This window comes from Lissotriton helveticus, chromosome 8 (assembly GCF_964261635.1).
Source record: "Lissotriton helveticus chromosome 8, aLisHel1.1, whole genome shotgun sequence".
Lineage (NCBI taxonomy): Eukaryota > Metazoa > Chordata > Amphibia > Caudata > Salamandridae > Lissotriton > Lissotriton helveticus.
The window spans coordinates 434,048,574-434,062,265 of record NC_136069.1 but is presented as its reverse complement, the minus strand read 5'-3'; the positions used below and the strand labels follow the sequence as shown (position 1 = coordinate 434,062,265).

The window sequence follows — 13,692 nt, the reverse complement described above, 5'->3', positions numbered from 1 at the left end:
ACAGGGCTCATGCAACTGTGCCCACACCACTGGCATAGTGCTCCCAGCTAGAGGGCTGACTGGATGCCAGGGCAGTGTGTTTGTGGGCATGGCACACAGGGATGTGTGCCATGTCGACTCTTTGTTTAGTTCTGCACCAAGACACACAGCCTGCAAAGGCATTGTGTGTGTGTGTCCGGGTACAGGGCCCCTAAGGATGGCACAATAAGTGCTGCAGCCCTTAGGGGTCTTCTCTGGTCACAATGCCCTGGGTACGTAGGGTACCATTTACCAGGGGCTGACAGGTGGCCAATTGGGTTTTGGTTTCAACACAGTTTTAGGGAAGGAACACAGGCCCTGGGCACCTGGTTGGCAGGATCCCAGGGCACACTCAGTCAAAGCACATCTGCAATTCAGCAAAAAGTGGGGGCATACCATGCAAGAAAGATGGCACTTTCTCACACAGTACTACTTTGATTGTTCGTAGATGACCAGCCGCACAATATTTCTCTTTAAGCCATGGCACATTTATCTACTCACAAGGTTGGGAAAAATGGACATTTAAACTCTTTGCGAGCAGCAAGGAACGTGGATTTTCTGCTGGACATATCCAGGCTCCATTTACACCTATATTGTAAAATCATTATTTGTTAATTACATTTAAAAATGTATCAGCATTAATATTTCGTTAGTCAAATGTTTAACGTATGCAGGCAATCTAAAACTACAGGGGTCATCTATGCAGTGACTGTTGAAAACAGATGTTAGTAACTGGCCCGTGCAAGGTTTCTCTTTGGTGTTTGGGTTCAGGACGACCAAAGGCGAATGGGGACCATGAAGCAAAGCTGTATGCCTCTGGGCATCGAAAGAAGTCATGGACCTCACGCAACCCCTGCTCCAAGTCTAGTGCGCAGACCTGTTTCCACTCATCAGGCCGATACTGCTACAGGTCTTCTTTGCAGTTGAAGTTCGAATAGAAGAGGATACACAAGTTCCTAGTCCACTGATGTCACAGCAGCAGGCCGAGGCCTTCGAAGATGCCATGCTGTGTATTTTTGCCACTCATCTGGCGGTTCCTGGTGCGCCTTCGGGTCTCTTCGAGCTAAAGTGGCTGGTTACCGACAGTTGAGTTGTCCTCTGTGCCGCCTGAGCACCTGGAACCTGTCTGGATCTGCAACTACTCGTGCATACTTCTATCCTTGCTCCAATGCCAGTTCTAGTCCCTCTATCATTGTCACCATCTCAATGTTGCGAGCACCAGAGGTGAATCTGCTTCCAATTCTGGTGTCAGACCCCAAACCAAATTCGTCTCTACCCCCAACCAAGGTCATGCTCAGTCTCCACTCTAGTACTCCCAGTTCCTGTATTGCCTGACTGGCCATACACTCCCACTACCTTGGACCTGTCCTCCGAGGCATATCAGCTTTTTGTTTCTGATTCTGATTAAAGTTTACCCCCACTCAAAGATTATAATGAGGATGGGGACAATTATCCCCCACATTATGATGACAGTTTGTACGTGCATTTACTAGGGGCCAATAGGCATGATACTCCCTCTGTTGCAGGGTTGATTTTACCCTTTGGCTGCCAACAAAAGATTGCCTCTTTTACTGTGGTAATTAGAAATGCTTCTTAGGTCCTGGGCCTACAACTACCTTTTTCCTTACAAGCCGGCTCTGAGGACCAGGGCAGCCCTCTTCCCGAAAGTAGTGACTCCTTGTTGACATTGGCAATCCATTACCGCTCCAACGTTCTTTGCCCTGCCTCACCTCTGAAAGAGGAGGGGCGACTCAATCAAATGGACCCCAAAAGAGTTTTAACTTTTTACATTGATCGCACCAAAGAGCATTGGGTAGATGATCCGTTTTCTTGTGGTGTTCCCTGAGGCAAAGAAAGGTCAGGCAGTACAGAAACGGACTTGTCAAGGTGAATAGTCCTTTGCATTAAGATCGGCTAAGCATTGACTAAAAATTGCTTCTGAAAGGACTGAGGACCCATTCCTCCAGGGACAAGGCTACCACCACTGCGTTGACATGTGTAATGCCTGTTCTTGACATCTACCAGGCCATGATGTGGGTGTCGGTGCATATTGCCACTTAACAATACGGCCTTGACGACCAGGTGTAACGTGAAGGGCATTTTGCAAGCTCGGTCCCGCAGGACTTTTTGTTCTGAGCCCACCGTCCACCTTGGAAGGTACTTCGATATCTACTCTAAAGGTGACGAAGCTGATAAGTATCCATCAGAAGAACAAGTTATTACATTTGGTAATGTTCTTTTCGGTGGATGCTCTGAAAGCAGATTCCTCGCTGCCCTTCCACTCCCAATTCTGTGAAGTGACCTTTCCCCCATCTAAGAAGGTAACTAAAAATTTGAGATCTGCTCATTGATACCTTCAGTTTTTTTTTTGTGCTCTGCATCTGAGGATGGATAAAGAGTTAAGGAAAAAACTGACGATAGTGTGCAGGGGTGGGGCTTATATGTGGCACCTCTTTAGTGGAAGAAAGCTAACTGGAGCTGCACAGTGCTATCAAGAGTGCTGCTATGAAAAACATTTGTACCCAGTATGGCGAGTATGCTAAAGGTGAGTAACCTGCGGTTAGTGTATCCACCAGAAAGAGCTTTACCATAGGTTTGGACCAAATCTAAACCCTTGAGTCTGTAATCGAAGCAAGATTAGAAGGGTATCTGCCTGGGCATTTTACTTAATCAGTTGGTTCCAATGACCCCCCCCACTACCCCACCCACCACTTCCCTGATTTTACCAGGCCCCATCGTCCCAGCGAGAATGCAGCAGTTCTTTTGACCAACTTACGGGTTGTTGAAATCTGCGATGTTGGTAGCTGAAGATCAGCCCATGTTTTTTTTCTTATAATGCATGTAATTTAAGTATGAAATTAAGACCTGAAAGAATACAAATTACCTGTAATACAAATTACCTGTAATACCGGTTTTGAAGTTTGATCTTGGTATTTTATACTTATTTATTTACAGTCTTTGTATAAAGCTTCCGTCATCTAATTGTTTGTTGGAAAATTGTATTTTGTTTAAGTTTTTCCATTCTGAGGTCCTCAATAGATGTGCCTGTGAGGAGACCCAACAAACTTTGATATCAAACAGTGCTACACAGTGCTCCAGTTGTCAGCTTCTTCTTTATGTTGTGCTTTTACACATTACTGTAGAAAGTATCTTGGTCTTCCCCTGACTTAGAGCTTGGGTCCGAGCACATCGTCTAGTGCCACACATTAATTCTGGATACGTTTGTGTTTCATTAATATCTTTTCTCACTGAGGTGTATTTCTTTGCCTTGGCTGACGTGTATTGGCATATTCTTCCCGAATTTGCTGTGGATGACGAATTCTGTCAAGAAAACATCCTCCTCATTCAGTGTGAAAGCATTCTAGTACTCTTTTAGTGCATTCGTCAAATACTTTCTTATGAGGCGACATGAGGTTTTTGCTCTTTTTTTTGGGGGGGGGGGGTCTACAAAGTAGTAGTACTACGTAATATACGTTTTGCCCATGTTCTAAAAGCCTTCCTCATATAATTAAGGTTCCGCCATTTCCACTTTCGAGGTTGGTTATATCGAGTTAATGTTTGTATGAAATAATCCTTTGGAGCCTTTTGAGGATGCAATATTGTGTTTATTCTGTAAAGCTCTTTGTAGTAGAGCTTCAAAATGCAAAGAGGTGAATCAATTAATTGATTAAAAATCATTTCATCTTGTTTGAGTAAACTTCTATCGGCTTTTATGCAAGAAGTGAAGTTACTGGCTTTTCAATTATTTGTGGTCCGTGCCAAACTTCAGGCATAGTTAAGTTTGTTCACTGTATTTTTGCTACAGCATTTGTTGTTTTCATAGGCTGACTACATGTAGAACAGAGATGTGATCTGCATAGAAACCATTTGAGTCGCACATCTCATTGACTAACATGCATTTAGTTTTATGGAGCCCCTTCTATTTTCTTTCCCCACATACCTTGGAATGATTTAATTGCATGGAATCTATTGTTTGTTGAGTGAATTATGAATACCGGTTAAATGCAAGTACGTGAAAACGGTACTTCATCATCCACTTTTAACAAATTCCAAAAGTTTTACTGGCTCCCTTTAAAAACTGGATCTAAATATAAACTTCTTACCTTATTTAAAAACATCAATGCCACTTCCCCCTTTTAACTTATTGGACACCCTTTCTTGCTGTAACCTATGATTGGCCAGCAAAGATAAGCGTCTCTCTGTTTCCAGATTCCAAATCCTTCTCTCCACCCCACCTTAGTGAATGACCTGCTATATGACATTAGAACTGTTCAATTCTTTTCAATGTTCAAGACAGCATTTACAACCCACCTCTTCAAAAATATTTCCATATAATCTCAGTGGGCCTCAAGACAGGCGGACTGTTTGATCCCAGCTAACGTGTCAAGGAAGCTTTTTTGTGTGTGTGGGGTGGGGCTGTTTTCTCTTTTAACACAACTGCATAAGGTGCAATAACTTAATGTGCAATTTGCAGTGTTTGTGACTATTGTCAAGTTAGATTTTGTCTTCTACTCCATTAACTACATACCTTCCATCACAATTGTCCCCTGGGCGCATCAGTAATACTCTCCTTCGACTTCTGGCTCTTTCAGCCCATACCGGTTTGACTCTTGGTCTGTGATAATGTGTGCCTGCTTATGTGATTGACTGCTTGAATAGGCTTGCCTGTATGCTGATTTGTGTAAAAGTGCATCTATATTTTAAGTGCCTGTGAGTTCAGTTACGATGCAAAAGCCAAGCGTGTTTGTTTTGACAGTACTTGTTACGCTCAACTTTATGAATGCTATTCAAGGCACTGAGTTGTTGTAAGATTCTTTCTAGGGTTTAGAAATAAGGGACTCCAGTGTATTATGTGAAAATGCATCATTTGCGATTTAGGTGAGTGATGGAAGTCAAGTCAAGTCAGATAATTTATATAGCGCACTACATACCCAGAGGGTCTCAAGGCGCTTAGAAAGGGGAGGAGGATTACTTGTCAAATATCCACGTTTTAAGTTGTTTTCTGAATGCTAGGTGGTTCTGGGTAAGGCGAAGGTAAGCGGGGAGTGAGTTCCATGTTTTAGCAGCTAGGTATGAGTAGGATCTGCCTCCCATGGTGGTCTTGTTGATGCGAGGTACAGTAGCGAGGGCTTGGCTGGAAGAACGTAGTTGGCGGGAGGGGGTGTAGAAGGACAGTCGTGAGTTAAGGCATTCTGGTCCGATGTCGTAGAGTGATTTGTGTGCGTGGGTTAGCAGTCGGAAAGTGATTCTCTTATTGACGGGTAGCCAGTGGAGGTTTTTCAGGTGACCGGAGATGTGTTCGTTGCGCGGTATGTCTAATATAATCCTGGCTGAGGCGTTTTGGATTCGTTGGAGTTTCTTCTGGAGTTTAGCGGTAGTACCTGCGTAGAGGGTGTTTCCGTAGTCCAGTCGGCTCGTGACCAGAGCATGGGTGACTGTTTTCCTCGTTTCGGTGGGGATCCAACGAAAAGTTTTTTTGAGCATGCGGAGAATGTTGAAGCAGGATGAGGATACGGCGCTGACTTGTCTGTTCATTGAGAGTGAAGAATCCAGGATGACGCCTAGGTTCCGTGCCTGGTCTGTCGGGATGGGTGCTTTTCCAAGGGCTTCCGGCCACCAAGAGTCGTCCCATGCAGAGGGGGATGTGCCTAAGATGAGGACTTCTGTTTTGTCTGAGTTCAGTTTCAGACGGCTTTGTTTCATCCATTCGGCAACTTCTTTCATTCCTTCGTGTAGGTTAGTTTTGGCTGTGTTGGGGTCATTGGTGAGGGAAAGGATTAGTTGAGTGTCGTCTGCGTAGGAGATGATGTTGAGGTTGTGTTGGCGTGCGATGGCCGCGAGGGGGCTCATGTATACGTTGAAGAGGGTGGGGCTGAGTGAGGACCCTTGGGGTACGCCGCAGATTACTTCAGTGGCCTCGGACTTGAATGGTGGAAGGCGGACTCTCTGCGTTCTTCCGGTGAGGAACGAGGTGATCCATTCAAGTGCTTTTCCTTGTATTCCGATGTTACTGAGGTGTTGTAAAAGGGTGCTGTGGCATACTGTGTCGAAGGCTGCAGAGAGGTTGAGGAGGATGAGTGCGACTGTGTCTCCATTGTCCAGTAGAGTTCGAATGTCGTCTGTTGCTGCGATGAGGGCGGTCTCAGTGCTGTGTTTTGCTCGGAAGCCAGATTGTGAGGAGTTGAGGGATTTGTTGGCTTCGAGGAAAGCGGCGAGCTGATTGTTGACAGCTTTCTCGATTACTTTGGCCGGGAATGGAAGGAGCGAAATGGGGCGGTAATTTTTGAGTTCGGTGGGGTCCGCTGTGGGTTTTTTCAGAAGGGCGGTGAGTTCAGCGTGTTTCCAGTTTTCCGGGAAGGTTGCGGAGTTGAGGGAGCAGTTGATGACGTGTCGGAGGTGCGGTGCTATGACGGAGTCAGCTTTGTTGAAGATGTGGTGAGGGCAGGGGTCTGTGGGGGATCCTGAGTGGATGGAGTTCATCATGCGGATGGTGTCCTCAGTGGAGATTGGGTTCCAGTCGTTAAGGGTGTTCGCGGGGGGTGAGTGTTCAGCATATGGTTGGGTGGGTTGGTCTTCGGGTTGGTTGTCGAAGCTGTTGTGGATGTCAGCAACCTTGTTGTGGAAGAATGAGGCTAGGGAGTCGCAGAGGGCTTGAGAGGGGGTGATGTCGTTGGAGTTGGCCGAGGGATTGGAAAATTCCTTGACGATGTTGAAAAGTTCCTTGCTGTTGTGGGCGTTGTTGTCAAGTCGATCCTTGAATGCTGTTTTCTTGGCCTTTCGGATTAGTTGATGGTGAGTGCGGGTAGCGTTTTTGAAGGCGTCCTTGGTGCTAGTGGTTGGGTCTTTTTTCCAGGTCTTTTCAAGGGAGCGGCAGAGTTTCTTGGATTTCTTAAGATCATCGTTGAACCATGAGGCCTTCTTGTTGCCAGGTTTGCTTTGATGTTTTTTCAGTGGAGCTAAGGTGTCGGCGGTGTTGGATAACCATAGGGTGAAGTTGGCGGCGGCTTGGTCTGGGTTAGAAGAGTGGGCTGGGGTGTTTTGAAGGAGCGATGAGGAGATCTGGTCGAAGGTGATTTTGTTCCAGTTTCTTTGTAGAGTTGGTTGGAGGTGGTTGATGGGTTTTGGCTTGTTGTAGGTGAAGTGAACGCAGCTGTGGTCCGTCCAGAGGAGGTCCGTAGTGTGGCTGAAGGAGACATGATTGCTGGAGGTGAAGATGGGGTCGAGTGTGTGACCTGCGATGTGGGTGGGGGAAGTGACCAGTTGTTTAAGTCCGAGGTTGGTGAGGTTGTCCAGGAGGGTGGTGGTGTTGTGGTCGTTGAGCTTTTCAAGGTGAAAGTTGAGGTCTCCCAGAAGGATGTATTCTTTGGAGGGGAGCGCGTGGGGAGTGATGAAGTCCGTGATGTCTTCACTAAATTTTGCGCGGGGTCCTGGTGGTCTGTAGAGGAGGGTGCCTCTGAGTGTGGTCTTGGGGTCGATGTGGATCTGGAAGTGAAGGTGTTCGGAGTTGGTGATGTTGGCGTCAGAGCTGGTTGAGATGCGGATTGATTTCTTATGGACGATAGCGATTCCTCCTCCTGTGCCGGTACGGTCCTTGCGAGTGATCTTATAGTCTTCAGGGATGGCAATGGTGATGTCTGGGGCGGAGGAAGCGTTCATCCATGTTTCTGTTAGGAAGGCGACGTCTGGAGAGATGGTGTCTAGTAGAGTCCAGAGGTCAATGGCGTGTCTGTGGAAGAGTTTAGGTATAATTTCTTCAGGAGTGACATAATACGCATCAGTGTTTACCTTGAAGACATTTGTAGAAGGAAATCCTCTCATGCGATTTTTTTAGGTTGAGGCTACCGTCGCACTGCGTAAGCAGTGGGCGGAGCCGAAATTTCATGACTTTAACAGTGGTGCTTTAACACGTTTCTCTCTTCCATTGGCTAGCTTCGTAAATAGAGGCTAGCCATTGGAAGAAATGTGTCAATTACTATTTTCCCCGCCTTGATGCGATCCATGGGCGTTTCTGCCTCTTTTTTTAAGTCCCGCCCCTTTTTCATCGTCATTCGGAAGTGGGCGTTTACTTCTTTTCTTTTTTTTTTTGCCGGCGCTTTTGTTTTGCCATTTCCCCCGACCACCGCTGGAGGAAGGTTGGGTTTACCAGCTCCCCGACTTCACCATGTATTGTAAACAGCAAAACTTGGCACAGACTGTATATCCTATGACTACAAAAAATATTAATACGCAACCCAGCCTGTTAAAACTGGTTTGTTTAAATAACTGTGTTGATGATACTTAAGAAGCCACTGTTTTCGACTGATATTTGATACTGGTATTTTGAAAGAGGAAAAGGATGAGTAACGTAGGGAGATTTATAAAAAAACATTTTTTTAAAAGAATCTCTGCTGAGGAAGCAAAATATATAAATATGAAGGTACATATCCACACATTTGACCAGGTTTGTGGACCAACATCAATTTGATAATTTCCCGGCTGTCAGCACTTCTTGACAAGATGAATAAGACTCTTGATTGTGTTGCAAACCATAAATTCCTCTACACCACATACATCCAATCCACACCACAGAGTTTCACATTATGCCACATAATTGCACTCCACACAATAGAATTCAACATCATGCCATATAATTCAACTACATTACATGCCACTCCACGCAATGCCACTCCACTTAAATCCACACCATGCAACATAATTACACTCCACACCATGCCACATATTTACACTACACATATTTCAATTGCACATCAAATACATTCAGTCCATAGCACATGGCTAAAAGACATGGCAAATGACCACCACGCCAATAGCTCTCAATTGCCGAGACCTATTGGCTTCGCCAATGCTTGTTTTAAGCCTAGTAGTAGGTGGAACCTGTGCTTAGCATGTGTGCTGATTCTCAACAGCAATTGGTTTATTAGTTTTTTCATAGCCTGTTATAATATTTACTTTACAAGACATTTTAGACAATCAGAACAATATAAAGAGGGTAATGAGATAGGTTCAAATGTCTAAAAATAAATGCTGGTATGCAATAAAAAGGAAATAGTTTCCGGCTTTCAAATTAGGACATTAAATATGTTTAATACATAAAAGTAAACTTGATAACGTTGTTGCTTGCAGACAGTGGTGTTCGTCTAGGGGCATCTTATTACCCCACGTGTCTAATCCTGCACTTTCATTTGTGGGTTATTTTCTGTTTAAACCCCTTTTTGCTTTGACACAGTGGTGCCAACACGTGTGAGAGCTCATTTAGTGATCTGACAATGTTATGTGTGATGCGTAGATCTGTATGACATTAAGATACTTCATTGTGTGTGTGAATATGCCCAAGACCGAGAATGGAATCAGACTGCAGAGGACCCATATGTTTCAAGGTTTTGATGTGAAAGGAAGCCTAAAGTACTTTCTGAGAGAATGTTTTGGATTGATTAGTACTAGAAGCTTCCCCCCCCCCAATCAGATTTAATTTCCTCAACATAGGTTAAATGTTGATTTAGAAGCTTAGACCGATCCATCTGTCTCTTATGTTCCTCTCCCCCGTTGCCAGGTTTTACTTATTTCAGCCTATTTGGGCACATGGTTACTTTTTATTAGTAATTTGTGGGTATTAGAACCCTGCCTGTCTTGTGGTCCTGGATGTCTTATGCGCAAGGGTTTATGTAGGTTTCTCTATCTGCGAATAGTGTTACCATTCCATGTACCAGTATGGTGACTGAGCACATGAACCATACAAAAGCCAAACCTGTTGGCTTCTTCATACTTGGTTTAAAAAGTGTATAGCAGATCGAGCTCCGAGAGCTCTTACATTTGACGTGTGGACTGCATGTTGCCATTAGTAAGTTGATGATTAATTGTGTATGTATCGTGTAATTATAAAGCTTCTAATACTTAACTGCAGCAAGTACTGTGCCACCTTATGAAATGGCGTTTCTTTTTCCTGATGTTCCGTTGCAGTGGTTGTATAGTAAAAATGTTTAGAATCCATTTGTATTATTCAAGACCTAAATGTTAATAAATCCATATAGCAGGTTGTTTTGTTGATGCGCGCACTTCATCGAGGTACATTACATGCAGGCGAGATGCTTCTTGTTTGGCTTGGTCTCAGCTTTCTGTGGACGAAATTCCACTTCTGCGTTGAATAGTAACAACATCTGGTGTATATAGCGCGCACATTCATACTCGAGTGGCTTCGTGCAGTGTGCAAGCACGTTCAGTTCTCGGCTTCACTCTGCCAATCCATTTCACACATGGTTTGTAGCCAGTTTTTACTTTTTTCAGTAAATTGTCTGTCGCGCAGCTTATATTGGAGGCTTTCATCCTATTCCACATAAATGCTTTTGATTGCAAGTCAGATTGAAGCCGGTGGTCTGGAAAGTTATTATTCCTGAATGTGTGTGCCAATTCTCCTGCCACATCGGTGGTGCTCGTCTTGGAATAGTGGTAGTTCAAACACGAGTTATCGCATCGATAGAATAAACAACACTTGGCGTGCCAGCATTTTGAAAGTAAAAATTGTCGTTATAAGTTATTGTTTTATAAATAAACATTTAAAACGTGCTGAATAATGTTTCTAGCTCCTTCATCTCTGTAATCTTCCCCATTCATGCGATGCATTCAGCAGTTATAAAATGCAAGTGTATGCACTGAGCGTCTCAGATAGTTGGCGAACATTAACAGTATTTCCGTTCTTTCTTTTTAAGGATTTGGTGAAAAGTCACTTGATGTATGCTGTGAGGGAGGAAGTGGAAGTTCTGAAGGAGCAAATAAAAGAGCTGATCGAGAAGAACTCGCAGCTGGAGCAGGAGAACAGCTTGCTGAAGACTCTAGCGAGCCCAGAGCAGATGGCTCAGTTCCAGGCCCAGCTGCAGACGGGCTCGCCGCCATCCTCCGCTCAGCCCCCTGCACCGCCGGCCTCGGGCCCCCCTGGCACTGCATAGCTTGGTCCAGACAGACTGGGACAGAGGACACGCTAAGAGCCGCCCGTTCGCGGGCATTCTCTCACCCATCCGTTGTACTGCACGCCCCGCTGCCAGGGACGCCTGACCCCGACAGGAGCTCCTCACGACATTCAGTATTAGGCACTCGTTTGGCGCTTTATTTTTTTTTTGCTTGAAGGAGTTTAACTTTTTGGAGTGGTGAATTAAACTGTTCTTTCGTGGGTTTGGCACCGTGCAAAGGAGACGGAAGCCGCTGCATCTCCTAAGATTATTTCTCGAGGAAGCAGTCCTCTGGGAGCAGCTGCGTGTCTTTTTCCACCCGTGCAGTCATGAAACTAATTAACACAAGTGCTTTCAAGTGAGGAAGTTTGGAGATGGCTTGAACTAAGAGCAGCGAATCCCACTGAGAAGGAATGTGATTGGGACTGAAATAAGCAACCAAGCTAGAGGGTGATGGCAGTGAAAGGCGCTGATGCCCGTTACCTGAAGTGCGAATGTAGGCAGAGGGAAGGTGCACACAAGCGTTCAGAGCCAGTGACACGCATTGCAGTTGGGAACTGTGAAAACTACAATGAAGGTTATTTGCCCAATGTATATTGTGTATGTAGTGTAAGTACTCTGTAAAATAGAAACCTGTAACTACTATTTAGGTTGTACAGATTGAAATTTAGCTGTTTCATTGGCTGAAATGAAATGTTTGAATAGTTTTTTTTAATGCTGTTAAAGAAGAATGCACATACACAACTGTTTAGAACTTGGCAGGGTAGTGCTACTTGTGTATTTTTTTTTTGAATTTGCACTGGCTGCTGAGTATCTTGAAGTCAATCTCTGTAATTGAAGTTTTTGGTTCATAGTGAAACACTCCAGACACTTGATCAATTCCTGCTAAGAAATAAGGTTTTTGCATATGATCTCTATGGCAAATGCAGATGTTGTGCATGTTCTCTAAACAGTTGTAACACGTCAATGTATTTAACTGTTGCACTTGTCAACTTTCAATAAAGCATACATTGTTGGTACATTAAGTGTCTAAATATTTAATTATGTATGAAGGGGAACATTTGAATAAAATCTTACCTTACTTTTGAGAATTTTCCGAACTTGTTTACATTTGGTTTGGCTTGCTGCAAAGAGCAGCAATTGTAGTTTTTAACCCAACAAGTGCATTTTTACAGGGATTCATGTTTTCCATTTGGCAGGAACTGAACAATTTTGATGACTTAAGTAAAGATTTAATTGAACTATATTGCAAATGTTTCATTGCATGCAGCTGTTCTCGTAGGCATTACTAGTAGAACAACTCGGTTGTTCACTGCTGACGTCATGGTCCACTTATTTATCTTTGAGTTCCATCTCTCCACTGTTCTCCCTACCTGTGGTGGTTCTAGCAAATTTTTGTACTGTATCCTTTTCGCTTCTTACCAAACACAACCGTTTTGGTGTCCTCTCAGTCAAGTTTGATTGCCACCTGTTGAGGCAACACACAAATTATTTTTGTTCCATTATCCCTCATTCATCTTCAAGCCTAAGTGACTAGCCCGATCACTACCTTTGCTAACACTGAAAAGATTTAGATTCCGTAAGTCACCGCTTCTACAACCTCGCCTGTCAACTCTCCTTTCCTCCTAACTTAAGTTCCCATGGATCCAGCCATGATGCATAACGTCAATATCGACAGCTAAACTCATCAGTCATTTTATTAACCCTCTTGTAATCCCCAGTAATTTAATATAGTAATAAAAAGTATTAAAAATCAACACCGAACAAACAATAGCATTTGTTTTATGCCACATTTACCTCACTGGAAACTGCTCAAATTTCAGCCAAAGATGCGAAAGTGATGAGCACTCTGCCTAGTCCAGAGGTCTTAAGTTGGTGAGCTGAGCCTCACTGGAGAGCGGCTTCATACTAAGGGTGTAGCGCAGTTTTCTTATCTTTGTAAAGGACGATGGCCTGTAAGCACAGCCTCTCTTGGCATGTTTCTAGGCTGTCTTCATTTAAACGCAGGGGAAGAGGCAGACAGGCACTCATTAAGTAGCGAGTGTTTAGTATCTGGATCCCTGAGTCTTCTGAACAATCCTGCGGGAGAGCAGGGAAGTGGTCGAGATTTTCAAAGGGACAGAGAAGGCTTTTGGGATACAAAGAGATGATCCAAGGCAGGGTCTAAAATATGAGATTAGTTTTTTTCTCCTAAAGTTTAGAATCTGCTTTAAACCTTCGACAGGTGGCTTGGGGGAGGTGAAGAGGTTTGGTGTGTTGGAACAGGAATGTCCCATGTATGATGTAAATCATGTATCTGCTCTGCATGTTCAACTGCGATTATCTGATATCCAGTTCTTGGATTTTGCTTCATACTAATCTAGTGTATAAGTGAAGGACTTGGCCTGACTTTGACAAGGTTCTTGCCCTGGACCCCGTAGGGTCACGCCAAGGGAGCCCTTGATAGTGACAGAGGTTTACTGTGCTTGCCACTTTTTAATATGTGTAGCAATGTGGTGGCAGTACACTGTATTTTTGTAGTGATCAAGGTACAGATTTTTTTATCCGAGTGGAAGCGTATTGGCCTGCCCGTGTAAATTCCTAATGCTAGCGATGAACCTGGATTCAACACTTGGATTAAATCACGTCTTCAAAGTCTTAACTGTCTTGATATTGGATGTCCCAAATTTGGGTAAAGACCAAATTCCAATACTGCTCTTCGCCAATGGCACAATGCTCCTAGCATGTACAGAAA

General features: G+C 44.2%; 1 protein-coding gene across 1 annotated transcript in view; it reads left to right on the top strand.

Annotated features, from left to right (window-relative positions):
• The window catches only part of TSC22D1 (TSC22 domain family member 1), a 394,387-nt gene extending 382,410 nt beyond the window's left edge, over positions 1 to 11,977 (top strand). The window contains exon 3 of the mRNA XM_078657305.1: positions 10,722 to 11,977. Within this exon, the coding sequence (XP_078513431.1) occupies positions 10,722 to 10,958 (237 nt within the window). The 3' untranslated portion in view covers positions 10,959 to 11,977. The remainder of the gene's footprint in view (positions 1 to 10,721) is intronic.
• Positions 11,978 to 13,692: the final 1,715 nt, after the last annotated feature.